At 60.8% G+C, this 22,995-nt stretch overlaps 1 protein-coding gene across 2 annotated transcripts in view; it reads left to right on the forward strand.

Annotated features, from left to right (window-relative positions):
• The window catches only part of MGMT (O-6-methylguanine-DNA methyltransferase), a 112,478-nt gene that overhangs the window by 4,551 nt on the left and 84,932 nt on the right, over positions 1-22,995 (forward strand). The window contains exons 1-2 of one of the 2 annotated variants that reach the window (XM_036027445.1): positions 10,552-10,719; positions 21,248-21,384. In XM_036027445.1, the coding sequence (XP_035883338.1) occupies positions 10,561-10,719; positions 21,248-21,384 (296 nt within the window). In that variant the 5' untranslated portion in view covers positions 10,552-10,560. Of the gene's footprint in view, positions 1-10,551; positions 10,720-21,247; positions 21,385-22,995 lie in introns of those variants that run through there. The other variant, XM_028512680.2, reaches the window with a different exon arrangement.

Here is a 22,995-nt window from a genome sequence, read left to right on the forward strand (position 1 = left end):
CTTACTGTCTGGATAGAAATCGTAGTCTGGAACCACAGTGCTGTAGAAGGACGAGATTATAATTAGAAAAAAGGTGAGGAACCAACCAGAATCCTTGTTTCTCTCCAGTCCAGTCAGCACCTGTGTTTCATTCCCATCCAATCAGCATCCCTGTTTCCCCCTGGTCCAGTCAGCATCCCTGTTTCCCCCTGGTCCAATCAGCATCCCTGTTTCCCCCTGGTCCAATCAGCATCCCTGTTCCCCCTGGTCCAATCAGCATCCCTGTTTCCCTCTGGTCCAATCAGCATCCCTGTATCTCAGGCTTCCACACAGCCCAGGCCCTCCTTTGGGGCAGTGTCTGCAGGGTTACCTGTGCTGACTCTGGGGCCAAGACTGCTTCAGTTTGGGCCTGTTTCCACTCGTGACTGTCTGTGACCTTGAGTTAGTTACTTCATCTTTCCAAGCCTTGGTTTCTCCGAGAACAGGGAGGACGACACTGCCACACGTAGAGCCATCAGTGGGCTGCCGGGAGGGAGCCCCGTTTGGGGGTCCTGCCCAGCACGGCACACACTGAGCACGAACAGTGACAGCTGACGCTGGTTAGCTCAGAGCCGCTGGCCACACTCGGTGGAGGCAGGACCAGAGACGGGGGGCAGCCGCAGCAGTCCTCGGCCCCCCGTCTGGTCGCAGGTGGCCCCAGCAGCTTCTGTTGGTCTGGAGCGGGATGCCTCTCGCTGGAGGCAGCAGGCCCGCATCTGTGCCTCGCTGGCCCACATCACCCCCGTGGCCACGGATGGGGGCGTGCATAAAGTAGGTAGGAGGGCCTTAAGTGTACCTCGGCCCCGCCACCAGTTCCCCAGGCCTGCAGAGGGCATCAGAGGCGTAGGGGTTTCTAGGGCGGTTGCAAGGAAACACAGGTTGTAAGCTTCACCGGAAGGACAGTGCCATTTCTGGGCTGTGGCTCCTTGTGCCCCCACAGTGTGGGTGGCCCGTGGGCCTAGCATCTGCTTCGGTGGGGCCCCCCCAGGGGCCAGGCTGGTCGGGGTGGGAGGGCCTGGAGTCCCGGTCGAGGGCACGTGCTGGCCCGCTACTGTTTAAGAGGTGGATTTGAATTCTCAGTCCTGTTTTACTTGCTTATTTGTCAGCCCAGCTATGTTTGCTGCTTAATTCCATAGTGAGAGTCTCTAAGAATATGATTAACCTTGCGGGCCATCTTCTAATGTAATTATTAATGATCGATTCTGTGCCTCCCTGAGATCGATGGGAGGGATAATGGTGCGGTTGCGGTTGGGCCCGACTCCCCCGTCTGCTAGGCGTGGCTCCGTGACAGCGGCCCTGCCGGGTTATCGCCCAGAGCGGGTTTGACGTTAGTTGCACGTGGTCACCGTGATGGGTGCTGTCCCTTCTGTGCCCCGCACCACCCCGGCCCCTGGCGCTCAGCCCCCCGCCACTCCCGGCCGGCATGGGGACGGTGGCGATTGATCTTCCCGGGAGCGCGGCGGTGCGAAAACAACCCAGGCTGTTTGAAGTCTGCGTTATGCATGTGCATGGGCCTTGGGGATGTTATATTGAAAAACCCGATGGTACAGTTGCCATGGGAACCCAATTAGAATAGATTGCTGGATTTTTTTTTTATTTTTGTCTTTCATCTTGACCAAAAATCTAATGTATTTTAAATGTTTTCATATGGAATGGTGTTCGTACGCCGACTGGCTGGACCGAAGGGTTCTTTGTTTCTTTCTTGTTTCCAACTGTAAGTGGGAACAGTGGCGAGGTCTCGGGTGTGGCTTTGTGAGGGAGTCCAGAGAGATTTAATCAAGTTTTGTGGGGAGGTTTTCACTGCGGGCGGAGGAAGTGGAGGTGACGGGAAGCATCCGGAAAGATGGGACATGGGCATCTTCCTCCGGTGGCTGACGGGGACCCTCACGCGCCCCCAGTGGTGCTCTGGGTGTCCGGTGGGGACAACAGGCATGGTTCTTCCTCAGGTTTGCAGGCAGGGGTTAGGTCCTGCATCCCTAGGTCCCCTAGGGTTGTGGGGTAGGGGTAGATAGTGGGGGCGGGGTGGGCAGGACGAGGTTGGTGGTCCGAGCACAGTTTGGTCTCAGGAACCTTCTGTTTCCTGAAGACGCATTGGGGTTCCATAGAAGTTATGTGAGTGAGCCCTGGCTGGTATGGCTCAGCGGATTGAGCACTGGCCTGTGAACCAAAGGGTCACTGGTTTGATTCCCAGTCAGGGCACATGCCTGGCTTTCGGGCCAGGCCCCCAGTAGGGGGAGTGCGAGAGGCAACCACACACTGATGTTTCTCCTCCGCTGTTACTCCCTCCCTTCCTCTCTCTCTAAAAGTAAATAAATAAAATCTTTTAAAAAACCCCAAAGAACTTATGTGAGTTATATATCATGATTTACTACATTAAATATTGATTTGGACATTGAAAAACATTAAGCATCAAGAAACTTAAAAATAATGATTAATTCATTTAAGCAACATATTACATTTTAATATCAATAACACATTTCTAGTGAAGAGTAACTATATTTTTCATAAAACATATTAGAGAAATGAGCGATGTTGGTTTACATTTCTTTCAAATTTTTTAAAAAACCAGGTGAATAGAATCCTATAGATTGTGCATCTGCTTTCGCATTCAGTCCATGGTGATACGTTGTTTTCGTTGGAGCAAATCAGGAAAACCCGGCTTCAGGGAAGCGGGCACCGCGGAGGGGAGAGTGGTGTGGAGGATGCACAGATGGCTGTGGCTGCTCCTCCCTGACGCTGTGTCGGGCTTCAACGAGCCGCGGTTTCCGGAAGGTTCCTCGCAGGGCGGATCTGAGCCCCGAGGGCACTCTGCGCTGGCATGCAGCCCCCAGGGCACGTCTGGAGCCTTGCATGGCTCGTGGGGTCACTCACTGGTCCTTCGGGAAGCGTCAGGTGCCGCACTGCCCAGACCTTCCGACACCGCGTGTGCTAAGAGAGCATTTGAAACCCTGTTTGTCAACGTCACCGCCTTCCCCCTCACAAAAGTCACAGAACCGGGAGGCTGTCCTGCCAAGGCGGCAGTGACGACTTTCCAGAATTCTCTTTACCACCGGAAGCCCTCACCTGATCATCAGGCTGACTGTTGACCTTCCGGAACATGCCTGCCAGACCCCACTCTGGGTGACCTTCCGGAACATGCCCGCCAGACCCCACTCTGGGGACCTTCCGGAACATGCCCCCAGACCCCACTCTGGGTGACCTTCAGAACATGCCCCCAGACCCCACTCTGGGCGACCCCCGCTCATTAGTCGGCCCTGCAGGTAAAGCTCCTGCCCCGTGACCTGCCGGCCAGGTCATGTCAGATCCCCAACAGGCCCACAGGAGCCTCCCCCAGACAGACTCCTCCTTGGTTTGTGACCGCATGCCCTGTGGCACCTCCCGGGTGAGCACAGAAGGCTCGAAAGGGGCCGGCCTGAGTGAGGGTCCCACGTCTGATTGCTGCACCAGGACTTTTCTCAAGCGAGCCGGGCTGCTTGTGCCCTTGATGGTGAGTGTGTGGGGGGGAGGGGGTGATCCCTTCGGAGTGGGCGCCGTGGGCTGGGCCTCCAGCGGCTCTGCCCCCCCCCCCCCACCGCCGCGAGTCAGCATCCTTCACCGTCAAGCGTGACGTCACCTGCAGCTGCCTCTTGTCAGAGGGCAGATTTGTTTTTGTTCTTTATGCTATTAATTGGGCGAGTTTTGCTCACGAGTTTTTCTATGTTGAACCAGTTTTGCATTCCTGGAAGAAGTCTCTGTAGATTCTTGGGGTCCGTGTAGATTGTTGTCATGTACTGCTGTGTCCAGTCTGCTGGTATTTTCAGGGACTGGTGTGTCTCCTCACAAGGGCCGTTGACCTGTAGCTTCCTTACACAGTTCCGGATCGGCCCCTCCGCTTCCACGCCGTAAATACCGGTTCCATTGTGTCCCGCCAGGCATAGTGTCTGGTGAGCGGTTTGCTGTCTTTCTCGATTGTGATTTTTCTGTGGGTAATCTGCCCCTCCCGCCCCGCTTTCTGGCCACTTTGAAGGGGTTTTTTTCTTTATCACTTGTTTTCAGCAATTTGATGATGATTTTCCTTGGTTAAGTTTTTTTAAAATGTTTCTTCTGGTTCGGTGTCATTGAGTTGTTGGCATCTGTGAGTACAGATTTTTCATCCAATCTGAAGAAATCATTAATATTCAAATATTTTGTTTGCCTTTCTTCGGGGACTCTCATTGCACATGTGTTAGGCCGCTGGACGGCCCCCCACATCCTGCTGACACGTGCGTTTCCTTCCGCCTTTATCCCCTCTGCCTGGGTAGTTCCTAAAATATTACGACTATGTCACCCAGTTTTTCCTTCGGCTGTAACTAAGCCGTTCATCGTGTGAAGTGTTTTCATTTTAGGGACCGCATTTTACATGCGAGTTCCATGTGGGCCTTCTTCGCCGGTCCCGTTTCTCCCATCATGCTTAATGTCTCCCCCCCACCCTGCCCCCGAGCACCTGGGGCCCACTGACAGCAGCCGGCACCAGAGCCTGCAACGTGGAGTGCCTGGATTTCGTGACAGCTGCTTTGGGGCCAAGAGCCTGTGCTGTTTGCTTTCTGATTCTGGGCTGAGCTGGGTAGCTGTGGCTGCCACAGAACCGTGGCCTGCGGGAGGACATGCAGTAGTCCAGGACGCCCCGGCTGAGCACAGCGAGTGCAAACGCTGGTGAAGGTGGCCGCTGAGCACCGGGCGGCCATGGTGAAGAGGGCGGAGCAGCCACCACGCACACATTGGTGCTTCGTAATGAAGGTTGGCTGTTCAGGAGGGAGGACCCTTTACCCTGGGGGTGGGGGGAATGTGTCCCACAGTTCCAAGTAAGTGATGGGAAGCCATTCAATGCTGACTTTTTTATTTTAAACAAATGCAGGAATGGTTTTCTGTATGACTTTTTTTTCTTTGTTTTGTTGTGGGTCCTCCCAGCAGCTGAGGGTATTGTGTTGTTGCTCTGGGAACCGGGAATGGTTGTCCAGGTGGGTGGTATTGTGGTCGTCCTTGACTCCATGGGGGAGTGAGACGGTCCAGAGGGGGGAGTGAGATGGTCCAGAGGGGGGAGTGAATAGAGGGCGGGTCTCCCCAGGTGGAGGGTGAGTCACCTGGGGTTGGATGGGAGCCGGAGGGCAGCCGCTGGGGGGTGCCCAGGTCAGCTGCCAGTGGGCTGCCCGAGCCATTCCTCCTGCTCCGGCCCTCTGACTTCTGGTGGGTGGGGCCGTGGGAGGCACCGGAGGCCGGCGGCCAGGACTCTGGGTGGGGGCTCCCCGCATGGCTGTTCCTCGTCTGAGAGAAAGGACATCGCTGTGCTTCAGCCACAGCTTCCCAGCCGCTCCCAACGCCGCCGCGGTGCTCCCTCGTCCCACGGCCCTGCCTTCTGCCTCCTGGGCTCCTTCCCGCCACCACCCCTCCCCCGCCACGCCCACAGTGGGAGCAGCTGAGCCCAACTGGGCGCACCCTCCCTGCCCCCCTCGACTCTCCAGCCTCTGTGTCCGATGCCGGCCGTTCCAGCTCCGTGGGAGGGGCCAGACTCGGGGACACAGGAAATCACGGGCGTCTCGGAGTCGATGACTTTTCCCTTATCACTGCTGCCGGGACGTCACGTCACCGGAGAGGCGCTCTGCCCCGGGCTGTCACTGGGACGAGTTTGTGCTGTCGGAGATGAGACCAGGCAGGAGAGGCGATCTCACGCCATCGCCACTAACTCTCCTCCGGTGGGACCCCAGTCCACTAAAGTGAGGGGTGTGGCCCTGCGGGCCCTGCCTTGCTGTCTGCCTGGCTGGGGCGAGAACGCTCGACCGCTCAGCGTCGGAGAGGTAAAGCCACCAGGGGTGTCCCCCCTGTCCTAGGCCCCCGGTGGCTGGAGCGAACGCTCAGCGCGTGGGCACAGCAGGCCACTGGCTCGGACGGCACGCCTGCTGCCCGAGGAAGGAGGAGTGAACGCCCTGCGTGAGTGTGTGGTCCCGCAGATGGCCCGGAGCGTCCGCCTGTGCTCTCACGGGGTCCACGCGCACGTGTATGGGACACAGACGCCCGTGGCCGTGCTGGCTGGCACACGCTACCTACGTGAGCCGAGTCACTTTGTTGGACGGAGAGGCCCACGCCCCGCAGTCGCTGTGGAGGGAAAGGGGTGAGTGTGTTAACTGCCGAGGCGTCAGTTTGGGGGCGGCCGGCTGTGTGCCCGCACCGCGGGGCCACGGGGCCGAACCCCTTTCCCATCGGAGATGACGGACTCGGGTTTCTAAAGTGTCTCTGGGCACGACACGGCGACGCGGGCTGGACTCCCAGGGGCTGTGCGCCTGCTTCCAGGACGTGGCACCGCCTGGTACTGGCCGGCCTTCCGGGCAGAAGAGAGTGTCTCCGGTGACCTTGACTTACATTTATTTCTCTGGCTTCCGGCCGGGCTGAGCATCTCCCCACGTTGCCTGTCTTCTGTGGTGTCTTCCCCGGGTCCTTACTGTTTGTGTGGTTTCCACGGCTGATACCCATGGTGCCTGTTTTTAGGGTTCGTGTTGTCTTTGTGATTAGCGTGGGAGAGTGCTGCTGATTTCCGTGCGCTCACCTTGTATCCACTTTCCTTGCTAAATTCTCTCTCTGATTTTGACATCGTCTGTGTGTGGTTTGAGTTTCCGTGCGGGCAGTCATGTCACCTGCGAAGGAGAATGTTGCTTCTCTTCTTCTACTGTGTTAATCATTCATTTCTTTTACCTGCCCTGTTGCGTGGGCTTGAACCTCCCGCGCCGTGGTGGGATGTGGTGATAACCGATACACTCGCCTTGGCACTTACTTTGAAAAGGAAGACGCTGCTTTTTCTCCAACGGAAAGGATGCTCGCTGTTGGCGTTTGGTGGAGAGGACGTTCCCCTCCCTTCCGGTTGTCTGCGAGAGACTTGAACGTCATCAGTGGGCTTTGAATTTTATTAAACGGTCTTTCTGCATCAATTGAAATTGATACAATTCCCACCCTCGTGTCTGGTGATGTGGATAATTACTTTCACAGATTTATTAATGTTAGATCAGTTTTGCATTCTGGGCTGAACCAGACTTGGCCACTAAGCACTCCCTTTTAAACACCTGTTGGACGAAGTGCACTATTTTTTGTGTAGGGTTTTTTCCAACTGTGTTTATGAAGGAGACTGGCCCGTTTTTCCCTTCCTTTCAGAGCCCTGGTCTGTCTTGAGTTCCAAAGATAAACTGACTTCTAGCATGCGCTGAGCATTCTCTCTCTCAAGCTCTCTAGGAGAATTTGTATTAAAATGGCCTTTTCTTGGGACCTTGGGTGGCGTTCGTACGTGTAGCCTGGTGTCTGTGGGAAGGCTTGTAAACTGTCGCCCTACCTGCTCTCCTGGTCACAGGGTCGTCCATTTTCGGCTCCAGGCGGGTCAGTGATACGGGGTCAGGTTTTCAGTTTCTGGGAGGGGGCAAGTGGTCCGCAGTTTCCTCATCCTGTTTGGAACCTCTGATCATGGTCCCTGTTTTCATCACCCGTGCAGTTTATTTTTACTTCCTCTCTGTCCAGTACCGTGAGCTGTTTCCCGGTTTTTCGGTCTTTAGGAGTCAGATTTTGACTGCCATTGCGTCTGCTGTGTGTTAGATTATTTGTGGCTCTCTGGGTGGACTTCTGCTGCCTGTTTTGGGAACTTCCAGATGCATTTCTTTATATTGTCACTCTCCTCGCCTGTTCCTTCCCTGGCGGGGTTGGGTCGGGTCGGGTCGGGGTGCGGGAGTGGGGGTGGTCCTGGGGACTGTCCCTCAGAGCCGCCGTGCTCCGGGGTCTCCCACTCCTTGTCTCTCCCTGCGCTGCCGTTCGGGTGCTTTCTGCCGGCCGTCTCGGCACAGGTCCTGGTTTCTGCTCCATCTGCTCCGTCCAGTCTACTGGTCACCTTGCCCAGTGAGTTCCAAGCTCCAGATTTCGTGTTTCCAGTACCGGGATGGCCCTTCCACACTTTAATGTGTATTTCAGTTACGTACTTGACAGTCGCCACTGCCTTGTGCATTTCTGTTTGTCTTTTCCTCTTATTTTTACACAAATGATCATAATTATTTTAAAGTTCTTGCCTGCTAACGCCTGTAGCTTGGACATCCATCCCCCTGCGTATGTTTTCTTGATTGTGAATGTAGCATCATCACGTACACATGCCATGTGCACGTACACACGGTATACTCAGAGTTTTGTGTTTGGTTCTTCGCCTCCCCCGACATGCGTGCTCATCCGTGTTGCTGAAATCCCTGCCAGCACTGTTTCCAGGGACAGCCTGCTGTCCCACTGCAGAGCGGCGACCTTCGGCGACCTTCTGTCATTAGGTGTTTAGGGCACTTTCATATCGGAGGCGCTGTCCTGAAGAAGTAATTCACATTTGGTGCACAAAGGTGCTTTCTGTGGTGTTTCTGAGACCTGAATGCGGGGAGAAGACTTCTGAAGTCTGATGTGCTGAGAAACTGTTCACAGCCTCTCGGCGCCCGAGTTCGCAGACCGTGCCGAGGTCTGCGGTGGGTGTTAGGGCCTCTTCTCATGAGTTCGTTCGAGGCCCCTCCCACCTGCTGTGCGTGGGCTGCTCCTGGGCGGGGTGTCTGGGACGTACTTCGGGGTGTGTGGCTGACTCTGAACTGGCCGGACCAGGCCCTGACACGGAAGCCCAGGCAGCTTGTGTTGGGCAGAAGTGACTGACCCGCCGGGACTGACCGCTTGCTGGGTGGCCGGGCCCCCGGGCGATCGGGGACACCAGATCGGCCCCTCTTGGGCCTCGGCCCCACCGACCCTTACGGGGGCAGGGGTGGTCGGCAGTGCCAACGGGACTCCTGGCCATGGTGGGCGTGTCCTTAGCTCTGCTGTCCAGTGCGGTAGCCACTCATCACGGGGGGCTCGCTGACACTCGAAATGCGACAAGGACAGCTTAGTGGCTGGATTTCTCACTCGACCACCTTCTACCCAATCTCCACGGAACCCCGTGGTGGAGAGCCGCCGGCCCGCGTGGTGCTGGTCTGGGCGGACCAGGTGTCTGCTGAAGGGTGCAGCGTGGACGTCCGGCTTCCTCCGGGTTCAACGTGTGCGTCTCCTCGCTGGTTTTCATTTCTGATGACGTGCCGCTGGGGCCTGAGCACGAGGCTCCCCTTTGTGCACGGACGCATCGCACACCCTCCCCCGCTGTGTGGCCGGCCAGTACCGCTGTGGGGGCGGAGCTTGCCCGGGCAGGACACTAAGAATACTGAGTTTGCCAGAAAGTCGGTTATGAGAGACACATTGTCATTGTCACCAATAACTTGATTGATTGGGTGTGTTGCGTGTGTCGGCTGTGTCCTGCTGTGGCTTCCAGTGGGGAGAGGCCGGGGGGCTGTTCAGCCTTTTCCAGTGCAGGAGACCAGCCCACAGCAGAGAAGGGTTTGGCCAAAACGTCAGTGGTACCAACAAACTCCGCAAACCGCTTTGGACACATTCGCTCAGTCACGGCACCTTCTCTGTACACGGCACAGAGCTTCTTGGGTCGTGGTGTGACCTTCCTTAAAATACCGAAGCACCGTATGCCGGAAACACGGCGTATTTTCTTCCCTCTCCAGCATTCCCACGGCCGCACGAAAATTCACAGGTTCTGATGTTTTTCTTTAATGCATTCTGATGTGACAGCTGTCACAACGCAGTCTAACAACATTGTTTCGGGTGAAGATGCAGACAGACAAGCAGCACTGGAGCCGTCGTGCGGGAACAACCAGGCGTTCTTTTTGGCCAGCCCCGTCGGAAGGAGCAGGCCGAACGAGCGAAGCAGAAAGGGTTTCGTTGGAAATCAGTTTGTGCCGCAAAACCACGGACGGGGCTCGGACGTGGCGACACCGGCCCCGGACCCTCCGTCCCGCCCCCGGTTCTCCTTCTACCAGCTCTTGGACGTGGGACAAAATGAACAGCTTGAGTGTACGGTTCAGTGTTCTATGATAAGACTTGCTGTTTGCAAGTAACACCAGCTTCTCTTTGACTTTCCGGCCGAAACGGCGTCGCCGAGAGGGGCAGACCTTGGGGTCCTCTGGGTCAAGGCCAAGTACGTGCCGTTTCCGATGCTGGAGTTGGCCAGAGTTTTCTCTGCCTCTCCAAAGCGTCCGCTTTGTAAAACTGGGTTATTTAAGCCAGTTATTTCGGAAACTATAGATAGTCGTTTGGTCATTAGGCGTTTGGGTTCACTTGTGAGAGGGAAGCGCTTATGAGAAAGTTCAGGGTGTTTCTGCCCCCCGGAGCGGAAGCTTTTGTGGGCCGAGCGGTAAGACCCTCGCTGCTCGCTGACTGTGGGTGCTGGAGGTGGCGGGCAAGCCGCCGCGCCTTCAGACGCCCGTGTGCCCGTAGAGAAGGGACATGCTGCTCGTCTCTCTCGCCCGGCCCCCGCCGGGGTTCTGGAACCGTTCCCGGGAGCCCTCCCCGCCCCCGCACCGCTGCGGCAGCGGAGGGGCGGCGCGATAACGCGGACACACGCCCGCTGTCAGGCGGGGAGGGCGGCACGCGGTCCCCTCGCGGGCTTATCTCCTTCCACCAGACCCCGTCTCCCCGCTCCCGGGCAGAGCATCTTCCATGGTGAAAGGACGTCAGGGCGTCACCGGGATGTTGGGTCCTGCGGAGACGGCCCGGCATCTGGTCCCAGAGAATGTAATGACATTCCCAAAGCCTTTGTGGGGCAGTCCGGGTCGCCCCGTGTCCGGCAGGACGGCGCCGACAAGATTGATGCTGCCCGTGAGTCCCTGGAGGTCTGCCTGGTGGGGGCGGCGCTGGCAGAACTCCTGAGCTCGGGGGCGGGGTGGGGGGGGCTCCGAGGGCAGAGTGAGGGGGCCACACGGCCTGGTGCCAGCCACTCCCAGCCTAGCCTCCCTTTTAAGTTGGCCCTCACTCTTCCTAAGGAAAGAAAACCTCGTTTCCTTGGGGTCGGGCATCCTTACTGACGGGAAGCTGTTCTGTGAATATTTAAGGGAACCCGAGTGTCCGGAATTTTCACTGTTACTGATCTTCCTCCCGCCCGTCCCCCCCACTCCCAGAGCGGCCGTCCCACTACGGAGTCACGTCCCCCCCCCCCCGCCCAGTGAGCGCGGCTCACGCTCTGTGAAGGTCGGACGAGCGACCCGGGAGCGAGAGAGAGACCACCTTCACCGCAAGATGAATGCCTGGGCCCGAGGGACTTAACATTTTAGTGAAATCTAAATCTGTGTGGTTTTTCTGGGTGTGTCTTCAACCTCTGGCTTCCTTATAAAAATGTCTAAATAACACACGGGCGGCCCTCCTGGCTGTGGCTTCCACCTGCACCACGTGGCCTGGCCGGGGCTCCACTCGGGGTCTGGGGGTGGAGCCAGCCCTCCCGGGCTCCGCCCCGCCAGCCCCGTGGGGTCCAGGGTCGGGCACCCAGGCTGCCTGTCTCCGCGGCGCCGTGCTCCTGGGGGAAACGACACGGAGAAACCTCCGACCGGGGTGGTGTTCCGCTTTGCTTTAAATCAGCGCACCCGCGGCGGCTCCCTCTTCCCTTGGAAGGGCTGCGCTCCAAGGCAGCCGTCTCTCTCCGTGTTGTCGCCGTTGTCCCCTCGCGTGTGGCCAGAGGGGCCTGGTGGGGTGGGGGCCGCGCACCAGTGTCCTGGGTGGTGTCTGACTCCGGGCAGGAGGGCGCGTCCCCGAGTCCGGTTCTCGAAGACAGACAGCTGCTGGCCGCTGGCCCCGACCTTACTTGACGACCCAGCCAACCTTTCCCCGTCCCGGCCCGGCTCACGTCCCCTCCCCGGACCTGGACCTCGGCACCCGCAGGCTCACAGGCAGCGCCCCCTGGACTCGCAGGGACGTCTCTGCGCACCGTCCGTCTCGTGTCCTGGTCCCTCCGGTTCCAACCCATCACAACGGTCGCATCCTAGCCTGCGGCTTCCCGTGCTCACCACTCCCTCGGGGACAGGGACACCGGCGCTCGTCATCTGCTGGCGCTCACACACGCGTGGGCTCTTCCACACAGACCCCAGCACACCCACGCCACCGTGCTGCGGCCGAGGGGCCGGCAGGGGCTGACCGGTAAAACCCTCCTCGCGAGGAAGATGCATCCCTCTGTGGGCTGGGTAGCGGGCGGGCGGGCGGCCTGCGGCGTTCTTGCAGCGGAGTGTGGGGGCGTGGCTGGGGCGTGGCTGGGGGCTTAGGTGGACCCTGGGCCTGGAGCGGGTGACAGGAGGTCATTTTTTTTTTTTTTTTCAGAACAGGCGGAGCAGCTCACGAGCTTCTTGCTCAGATACCCAAACGTGCGTGTTGAGGGGAAGTAGACCAGCGAGGGTCCTCTGACGCTGTTTTATGTGAGGCCTGCTAACTTCCTGTCCTAGCATCCTCTGTGCATTCGGGCTTTTTTTTTTATTAACCCATTTTATTTTCATTCCCGTTTTTGGTTGAATTGCTGTTTTTCACCTCTCCAGAATTCACAGAGTCTCACTTCCCTTTGTCGTAAAAAGACGCAGTGAAAACTTGCCGGGTGCTCGTGAAACCCTGTACAGGGTCCGATGCTGCGTGTGTGACTTGTGCAGCATCTGTTCTCAGAGGCGTGGTGCCCAGCAGGTCTGAGGCATGGTGTGTCTGTGTGGGTATCTGCTAGGTGGGGTCGGAGCCCTGCCTCCTACATCGTGAGGTGTTTGCTACTGGCGTGGGGTCTGCTGGTGGCGAAGGGCGATACCGGTCAGCTGACGGTGACGGTCAGTGTCCATCAGGGGAGGTCGGAAACCACTGGGCTTGCTCACGAACGCCCAGACCTCGTCCCAGGCAGCTGGGAGCATTGCCCGCTTGTGCCCCATCTGTCCCGCGGTGGCAGGAGGGAGGCTGGGGTGCTGTGTCCGGGTGGGCCACGAGATGAGGCGGCCCGCGTGGGGGGACGCCCCACGCAGATGCCTCTGCCCTGGAGGGTCACCCAGGCCCCGGGGAGGCTTGGTGGTGCCTCTCACCGCGGCACCACCGGGCCTGCACCGACAGGTGCAGGGTGGACAGGGGTGTGAGGCTGACAGAGGTCTAGGCTTTGACGTCTGCTGGATTTGACCTTGGACACCCACCTGCCACTTACGTGCTGTGTGCCCTTGGGCTGGTTACTGAACATCTCAATCTGTGTCCTCATCGGCAGGTAATTTGCTCCACCTGAGGGTCGCTGGGAGGAGCAAATGAGATAATGTATGTGAAGCACCTGGCCCGGTGCCAGGCATGTTTAGCTGATACATTCCAGTCCTGCCCAGCCAGACCTTTCTACAGTCCTTGTCCTGGGGTCACCTGCGTGCAGAGCGTGCATCCTCTGGTGGATCTGCTTGCTGACCAGAGGGAGGCCAGCGGTCCCAGGGGGGTGTCATTTCGTCTCACGGAGGCCACGGGTCGTGTGCGCCCTGGGTGTGGCGTCCCCTACAGACCACTGCGGCCCGGGTCCAAGGCGGCCTCACCTTGTGAAGACGTGATTGGGCACTCGGCCAGCTGCCTTCCCGACGGCCTGCGTCCCCTCGGCGCCTCCTGCCACCTGGAACTCACTGAGGGAAGACTGATGTGGGGACTGTAGGGCTCCTCCCTTTCTTCCTGGCTTCCGCGTCAAGTGACATTCTTTTTTTTCCCCTCTTCTTTCCTTTCCTTTAGCAGTACATTTTGGGGGGAAGCCAGGCCCGGAGAACAGGTGCAGAGGCTGAGCCCACCGCTGCCTGCACAGACCCCCCCCCCCCAGAGACAGCGGGCTCTAGAAGCAGTGGGGCCCGAACAACGGAACTCGGGGATGCGCCCAGGCCGGGGCAGCGCCTGTTCCCCGGGGGACTGGACCCCGAGTCTCGTTCACGGTGCAGGCGGGGCAGACGAGTCTGCACACAGATGTTCAGAGTTACTGTAAAGTCACGTGTGCGCACATGCACGGGCCGTGGCGGACCGTGGACAGGGAGGCCGGGTGAGGGCCTCGCCCGTACTGCCGGAGTTCTTCCTTTTTTTTCCTTTTTTTTTATTATCACCCTCCCGCCCCTGCTCTTCAGGTGGGCAGCTGCTCCCGCGTTATGAAGGATGATGGATGGCGCCGGAAAGTTTCTCCGGAAGCGCTCGCGGTATTGTGCAATGCACTTGGGGTCAGCCGCACTTGACTGAGGCGTGATTTATCCCCTGGCCCCGCCGCTGCCCGAGATAAAGCTGCCGTTTTATCAAAAATGCCAGCCGCGGTGATTTAGAATTTATAAACCTCCGTCTTCCAATAATTGTTCTGATTACTTTCTGCCCGGGCAATAAAATGATAAAGGTAATTGCGCACAACGGTGAGACAGCCCCGGCATACAATGAAATTAACCTGCATTAGCTCGGCTCGTCCGGGAGACGTGTTTATGAGACGCGGTGTCGCAGCGGGGGGGGGGGGGGGGGGGGGGGGGGGGAGGGCGGTGGAGTTGGAGCTTTGAGGGCGTCACGGCCGCAGCGTGAGCCCTCCTTGAGATCTGAAAGGAGACCGTTTCTGCTGAGCGTGACTGTGCTTTGGAAATCGAGTCGAAGGGATCCTTCTGACTGGCAGCAGGGACGCCTCTGGAAGGTGGGGTCTTCTGCCGGTGTCTTCTGCTGTGGGCCCAGCTGCGGCCCCCCTTCTGCGGCGGCTGTGGCCTCAGCTCCAGGGAGCTCAGGGTGGAGCGGACCAGGGCTTCCGTGGGCCCCGGGGCTGGGGACTCGGTGCCCTTGTCGGAGCGCAGGGCGCGTGAGAGCGTTGCAGGCTGCTTGATGACCCCCGCTCGTTCAGGGTGGCCCCACACTTTCCAGAACATTCTGTATCCCTGGTCTGGTCTTGTGCGTGGGAGTGGCTCCCGGTCACTGGGATCAGACGGTGTGATGTGATCAGGAATGTCCCAGGTCCCTTCCTGAGGACGGGCCCGAGGCCACCAGGGCAGGGGACACGGTGGCGGCCTGCGGGCTGACCTCTGAGCAGCAAGCGCGAGCGCTCTCCTGCTCAGCGCGGTTCCCCACCGCTGGTGCAGCCAGCCCGGTCCGCCTCCGCACGCCGCTCTCCAGGCCTCGGCCAGTCCCACGGCTCTGCCCGCCACCGGCTGGCTGTCCATCTGCCCGGCCCTCCCTCCGGTTATGTCTGCGGAGCGCCGTGACCCCGCGCTCTCCATCTGTGTCCCGGCACTGCAGTCCCTCCCCTTCCAGCAGCTCCTTCGTGAGCCCCTCTGACCGCCACCCACCCTCTGAAACCCTGCCTGCCGTGAAGACTTTCTTGGCTTCACCCCGTCCACAATCGGGGTGTCTTGGTTCTCAGGGGATCCTCTCTGAACCTTCTCTCTGGGTCTTTTTTTTGGGGGGGGGGGGGGGGACATGAATAAATAGTGAAGGGTGGGCCTGGAAGCCAGAGGGAATTGGGATGTCAGTCCTGCCACAGTGGCTTGTGCCCTTGACCAGGTGACAGGAGGTCCCCATGAGCCTCAGCTTCCCCGTGTGTGAATCGGGGTTCCCGCGCAGACCCAGGCGAGACGGGGCCGCGAGGCCCGGGGAGTCGGTGGTGCCGGGGAGGGAGACCGAGCGTGGCGAGCAGCGGCGCGTCCCGACAAGCCGTCGGTGCAGAGCCCCTGACGCCCGCCTCTCCTGGCTTGCGTGACACGCACATGCCCGCCTGACCCAGGGCCGCAGATCCGAGTGCAGCCGCGCCCCACTGCTGGTTGTGGCCCCCCCTGCTGGCGGGTCACCTGGAGTCAGAGAACCGGGCGGCGGTTTCAGGACACCGCGGCCGCGGCCGCCGTGAATCATGACTTAACGGCGCTCATTAGGGCCCGGCGACGGCGAGGCCGTCCGCCAGGGGAAGAGCCCGCCCTCTCCTCCGGGGGCAAAATTAATTCTCGGAGTCTACGGTTTTGAGGGATCTACTCTAAGACAAAGGCCTGGTGTTTTATTCTTGCATTTATTAGCGTTTCATCAAACGGGAAGTGCACTTTCGGTCTGGAGATCTTGGCGGCAGCCGCAGGACTCGATTGAATTATTGTTCGAGGAGTGAAAGGTATAGAATTATGTGTCCAAGCCATCAAGCCGCTGGTCGGCTCTGGGCGGAAGGTAACCGACTTGGACATAAAATTTCCTGCTGCCGCACGTCAGTCGCTCAGAAGCGGCACGTGCGCCCCTCGCGGCAGCTCGGCCTGGCCGCGGGGACGGTGCGGGTCCCCCCCAGAGCCTCGCGCCCTCAAGGCCCCGCGAGTGTCGGCCGCCGGAGCGTGTCCGGAACTCGAGGACACCCTCTCGTAAATCACGCCGCACGTCTCATGGAGAAGCCCCCGTGGGGAAATGTGGGGACACTCATTCACGTCCGGGGACCCAGGGTGGGGGGGGGGCTTCCTTCTGGGTCTGAGCGGTGCCGGGCCGGGCCCTGGAGTGGGGCACAGCTGGCCCTCCCCGGCCTGTGCATCGGAGACTCCGGGAGCGTTAGCACCACCCACGTGCTGCTGAAGGGGTGGCGGCAGAGACTAGGGGGTGGGCCCGGGGTTCCGGGGGCTGCAGGGCTCGCCCGTCGATGGTGGGGAGCAGGACCGGCCAGCACAGGGCCGGGGCACCTGGGGATCGCTGTGCGCGCCATCTGGTTGGCGGGCCTGGGGGCCCTGCCCGGGCGCGGCCACCAGGTGCCGTGGGCCGAGTCCCCGGCGTCTCCAGGGGCAGAAGCCGGCGGCGGAGTGTGTCCTGCTGAACGGAGGCGTCCTTGCTGCGCCCCAGGCCCCCTCAGATGTCTGCCCCGCGCGTGCCTGGTTCTGCCCCCCAAAACGCAAGCGCCTCCCGGAGGTGTGGGGTTCGCTCGTGTTTGCGGCCCGGCTCCCTCTGCTGTGGGGCTGCTCCTCGACGGACCGAGCGGCACGTCCGAGGTCCAAGGGGAGTGTCCCCTCACTGAGCGCCCCGACTTCCTGTTTCAGGGAGGTGCCAGGCAGTGCCTCGGCCCCCCACAACCCCTCCCAGAGCGGGGGCCACCCCGGGGGCGGGGGGGGGGGCAGGATTCTCCGCCCCTGGGGTCTGGGAGCCCAGCAGGTGGGGGCCTATCTGGAACCCCCTCTTTCACCCCCACAGAACTTTTGTAGAGCAGCTTTGGGTTCGTAACAAAACTGAGCAGGAGTGACATGGCTCCCAGTCCCCCCCGGGCCCCCCTGTGGCCGCCCCACCCCCATCACCCGCCCTCCCCGCAGGGACGTTGTGCGCAGTTCATGTCAGGACTCACTGTCGGTGACCCGAGCGTTTGGGCGAATGTGGGATGGCAGCACCCACCCCCGGGACGCCTCCCAGCGAGGCTTCCCTGCCCCAAGGATCTGCCTCGCTCCCCATTCAACCCACCGCACTGCCCCCCCAGCCCTGGCAACCCTGATCCCGCCCCTGGGCCCCGAGACTGGCCTGTTCTGGACCGCCACGTGGCTGGGGTCACTCAGTGGTTGGCCCCGTCAGCAGGCGGCTGGGTGCCTCATTCGCGGAGCACCCCCAAGAAGGCTGGCCCTGTCTCCCCTCTCGCCTCTCCCGCGCTCTCTGCTCTCCGGCGCAGGGCCCCGAGGCTGGAGACGGTTAAAAGGGAGAGGCGAGGAACCTCGCGGAGGGTTCTGGAAGGGCGGCGGGCTCTGGACAGGCGTGCGTGCCCGAGAGCTGCCGGGGGCGGAGGAGGAGGAGGAGGAGGACAAGGGCGTCGCTGGGTTTCCTGCGTTTCATCCAGCGGGAGCCCGGCCTCTGGCGCCAGCTGCTTAATGTGAACATTAAACGCCATTCGTGTTAAAAGGGAGATGAAACGAGGCTCGCTTCATTTTTTCAGAGGTCTCCAAACAGGCATGAAAAATCCATTTTTTTCTGCCACCAATTACTGTCAGCACGCATGTGGCTTAGGGTGGCTGCCATCCGACAGAGCAGGAGCCGGCCCGGTGGCTCTGTGCGGCCAGGCTGTGGGTGGCGGGGTTCGTGCCCCTGAGAGTCGGGGGGTGGGGGACGGGGAGCCCGAGGCTGGCCCTCGGGGCCCGTGGAGCCCTGAGAAGGCCCGGCCAGCAGCCAGGGCTGCAGGTCCAGTCTCCCGGAGGCAGTGGGGCTGTGCGGGCCTGAGGCTTCGCACGGTGCGAGCGGGTCCGTCGGGCTGTTGGCCGAAGCGCGGGAACGGGGCTGCGGGAGCCTCCTCTTCAGGCGGGTCCGGGCCCCCGCCCGGGCCTCCAACCAGAGGCACGGGGCAGGGCAGGGCACTGGCGGTGGTGGCAGCATCCTGTCTCCCGGGGCGACGGTGGCAACAGCGGCAGCTGCGTGCCCGCGGTCCCGGCCGTCCCCACAGGTGTTTCCTGAGGCCGGGTTTCGGCCGCCCTTGGACCGTGGCCAGCCTCGGTTCCTGCAGTTTTCTCAGCCGGCTTCCCCGGCCTTCCCAGAAGTTCCGAGGGTTATGGGACAGCCCGTCAGTAAATTGCCTTTGTGCCTAAATTAGCTGGGCCCAGCTTCTGAGGCCTGCTCTTTGGAGCCCCACCCACGGCGGGCTTGCGGCCTGTGCCAGGCCCTGACCCGGGGCCCCAGCCAGGTCTCCTGAGCCGGGGTCTGCTGAGCGGCAGCCCGGGGCCCGTTGGGAGCCAGTGCTTCCGAGCAGGGACCTGGTGGGAGGCGCCCGTCGTGGGGGCGGTTTTGCGAAGCTGTGCAAACACACACAGGCTGGTGTTGCCGAGAGACCGCCCCGGCCTTCACGCACTGGCATGCGGGCTGCGTGTTCCCGGGGGTGGGGGCGGGGGTGGGGGTGGCGTGTCCAGTCCGCCCCCCGGGCCCCAGAACCCTCCTGTGCCCACCCCCCTGGGAGCGCGCTCTGGAGAACGGAGAGCTGGGCCCTCGCCCTGGGCGGGGACACACAGCTGGGCCCGCGTGTGCACATGTGTGTGTGTGCGTGTGATGCCTCTGACTTCAGAGCGACGCCGACCCACTGTGGCGCAGGACGATGGGAAACGTGCCCAGATGTGCGGGGGGGCAGGGGCAGCTGTTGACTCCGGCTCCACAAATGAGGAGAGGCCCCCGGGGAGCTGGGAGAAGGGGCAGCCATCTGCTTTTGGAGAATGGTCATTTTTTAAGTTTTTTAAAATATATTTTATTAATTATGCTGTTATAGTTGTCCCATTTTTTTCATCCCTTTATTTCCCTCTGCCCTGTACCCCCTCCCCCCACCATCATTCCCCACCTTCAGTTCATGTCCATGGGCCATACACACAAGTTCTTGGCTTCTCCGTTTCCCACACCGTGCTTACCGTTCTCCTACCTGTTCCGTGCCCACCAATTGTGTTTCTTATTCCCTGCACCTGTTCCCCCATTCTCCCCCCTCCCCTCCTCTTCTCCTCCCCCTCCCCACTGGTAACCCTCCGTGTGAACTCCATTTCTGTGGTTCTGTCCCTGTTCTAGTTGTTGGCTTAGTTTGCTTTTGTTTTTGTGTTTTTTAGGTTTGGTCATTGATAGTTGTGAGTTTGTCATTTTACTGTTTGTATTATTGATCTTCTTTTTCTTAGATAAGCCCCTTTAACATTTCATGAAATAAGGACTTGGTAATGATGAACCTCTTTAGCTTGACCTTATCTGAGAAGCACTTTATCTGCCCTTCCATTCTAAAGGATAGCTTTGCTGGATGTAGCAATCTGGGATGTAGGTCCTTGGCTTTCGTGACCTGGAATACTCCTTTCTAGCCCCTTCTTGCCTGCAAGGTCTCTTCTGAGAAGTCGGCTGATGGTGTGTTGACACTGTTGGGCAAGGCTCTGCAGAGACAAGGAGAGCCCCCGGGTGATGAGCTCAGAGGCTGAGGCCGTCCCACGTGCCCGGCCTCACCTGTGTTCGGGCTGGTCCGGGCTGACCCCGTGGGTCAGGTATGATTTATCCGCACAGAGCCTCGCTGAACCTGAGGGCACGTGGGCTCTGCCCGTGGGGTCAGCACGTGGCCTGCAGCTCACCGCCAGCCGCGGCCCCTGAAACAATTGGCAGTCGGCACGTTCTTGGATGGGCGAGGGGTGGGGGAGCCCAGGCGTGAGGAGGTCCCAGAAGTCCTTCCTCGTGTGGGCGAGAGCTGAGGCGCCTCGTGGACGGCGGCGTGCCCGTGGGAGGGGGCGGCAGCGGTGGGATCCGGGGCCACCTGAGAGGCAGGTGTGCGGGACAGGCAAGGCTGCTTGGGGGCGGCATGCTGGGGTCTACCTGCTCCAGGTGCGTCGGGTGGACGGGGGTGAGGGCTGTCACTGACTCGCTCCATCTGGGGGCAGGGGAGTGTGCAGGGGGACAGTTTAGGAGGATTGTTGGAGGTGTCTCCGGGACAAAGAAGCAGAGATGGAGCCCGGGAGGTGCCGGCAGCTCCTGGTCGAGTGCTCAGGGTCCCCATGAGCGGGCAGGTGGGCGGGCAGCTGAGTCAGCTTATCCGGCGTGACTGGGTCGGTGGGAGGTGGAACTCTGGGAAACGTGGGCCAGACAAGGAGGGAGGCGGCCCAGACGGCGGCAGAGCCGGGGGGGGGGGGGGGGGGGGTGGAGGGGCTGGGCGGGTCCATCGCTGCACAACTGTCTCATGAGCTACTACGACTTCTTGCCTCCCCGGAGGGAGCGTGGTTTCCGTGGAGTGGGAACCCGCCCGAACCCCCCCTCCCCGGCTTCTCCTGCTTTCAGTGAGTCCGGGCCTCCGTTCAAGGTTCCGTTATGGCGGCCGAGGTTAACGAACGCCCATCAAAGCCAGTGTGGAGGGTGCGTGGCGGGGGGGGGGGGGGGGGGGCGTCTTGATGCACACGTGCGTTTGTGTGAACGTGCGTGGATTCCGGAGCCTTCCAGAGCGTGCGCTTCCCCGCCGCCTCCCGACACCGGTGCCGCGGGGCCCGTGCCCTCGCCGGGTGAGACTTCATCGCTGGGTGTGCGCCCGCCAGGTCCCCCGTCCCGTCCGCAGGTTTCGTCCCGAGGCCCCGTGTGGCGACTGCTCCGTTGGTTCACGGGAGGGAGGGGAGCGTGGTGTCAGGGCTTTTCTCGAGCAGGCTGTGTTTCAAGTGACCTTGAACACGGAGTGACCTTGTCACTCTGGGGTGACGCCCAGGCGGGAGGGGGCGTGTCCCTCGGGGAGGGGAGGAGATGCCCACTGCTCCTGGTCGCTGCTCTGGGCAGTGATGGTGACTGTCCTCAACGTCACTGTGTCGTACGAGTGACACATTACATGAGCCAACCCCCAAAATAAGGGGAAACTTTGGGACACGTTTCCCGCCTTAAGTAACCGGGGTGTCCGTTGTGTTCAGAACTGACCCAGCTCTTCCCCGCCCGCTTTCTCATTCCCAAAACCGTTCCGTTCCTCCAGGTGCGTGGCAGGATGGACGCGGCCTGTGTCCTGGGGCGCAGGATGGTGGCCAGCCCCCTGGGGCCGATCGAGGTGACCGCGTGTGAGCGGGGTCTGCACAGCATCCGGCTGCTCGGCGGGAAGACACCCGACGCCAGGTGAGTGGCTCCTGGCGGTGCCCGTCCCGGGGGCGGGGGCGGGGGCGGGGGCCCGCGTGCGTGCTGTGCCCTGGCCACGGGGCAGCGCCTCCCCCAGCGCGTGTCCTTCATCGCCGGCTCCTGCTGCGCTCCTTATCCACGCCCCCCCCCGATTCAGTGCGGGGACCCGCCCTCAGTCTGCGGGCTCCCGAGAAGTGCTGAGTGGCCTCGCTCTCCCCTCGGCTCCGTGAGGTCGTGCCACCGTCACTTCGTGGGCAGAGGTGGAGGTGGGGCGAGGAGGGGCTGGTGACAGGGTCTCGGGAGGGAGACTCGGGGGCAAGGGGCTGCCCCCTCTGGGTGCTTAACTTCAGCGTCGGGAATCCCACTGCAGGCCTGGCCCCTCTCTCCCCGGTCATTCCCCGACTCTGAACAGGGAGCAGCGGGCGGAGGGCGGCCCGGGAGGGGGGCAGTGCTGCCCAGGGTCTGACCGCGGGAGCCGGAGTCCCGCGGTGCTGGGGCCTCTCGAGCTGTGTGCTCCCCAGCTCACGTCCCCCCCGGAAACTCGTGCTCGAAACCCACGGTTCCGGAGAAAGCAGGACACGGGTGTCCTTCCTTATCACTTGTCCCCCTGACGGCACGTGGGCCTGGTGGCGCCCAGAGCTCGTCGGGGGGCGGCGTGCCCGTGTCCGGGGGACAGCCGAGCCGCACCAGGAGGGCGGGCCTGCAGCCCAGCCACCTCCGGGCCCCAGGCCCTGCGCCGGGGGATGCGGCCCCGCTGCTGCCTTCTCCGTGGCCTACGGTCGGGGCTGCCCGTTTCGCCGTGGGATTTTTATTTCCCAAGTTTTTATTGCTCGTAGAGCATTCACATTTTCTGGTGCTGGAACTGCCTGCGACTGCTGAGTCACTCCCGGTTTTTTGTTTTCAGAGTGTGAATGCCCCTCAGGCTGCGCACTCTGCAGATGGACTCGGCGTGCTGGCCGCATTTCCTGTGACTCGAACCCGCTGTTGGCAGCCACCGGCCGGCTCGCGCTTGGCACGCCGACCCGCTCGGAATTTCAGGGTTAACCCCGTGACACTCGGCCGCCCTCTGAGGCGCTGTGCTCTGTCGGGTTCGCCAGGACCGTTTCCAGGCGCCGCATCCAGGGAGGGAGGTGGGTCTTTTTGAGTTAAAAATGTGGATTAAATTCAGGATCATGGGTCACATGTTTGTTTGCTCATTCTGTTTTTTTGGTTTTTTTTTTTTTTAATTTTATTTGTTGACTTTTTTTAGAGAGGGAGAAAAACATCCGTGCGTGGTTGCCTCTCACCCGCCACCAACTGGGGACCTGGCCTGCACCCCAGGCCTGTGCCCTGACTGGGAATCGAACCTGTGACCTTCCGGTTTGCAGGCCGGCGCTCAGTGCACTGAGCAGCACCAGCCGGGGTGTGTGTGTGCTCTGAGCAGCAGTCTGCACCTGCCGGGTGACAGCTGTGCCTCGGGAACGTGCCCTGGGGACACGGCGGCGGTGGGGGAACAGCACCCACGTGAGAGCGAACCCTGGCGATCGGGACCAGACGGGGGACAGTGACCCGGAGTGTCCTGTAGCCCCTCTGCGTGGAGGCCGTGGAGATGGCGGAGACAGGCAACGGCAG

This window comes from Phyllostomus discolor, chromosome 5 (genome assembly GCF_004126475.2).
Source record: "Phyllostomus discolor isolate MPI-MPIP mPhyDis1 chromosome 5, mPhyDis1.pri.v3, whole genome shotgun sequence".
Classification (NCBI taxonomy): domain Eukaryota; kingdom Metazoa; phylum Chordata; class Mammalia; order Chiroptera; family Phyllostomidae; genus Phyllostomus; species Phyllostomus discolor.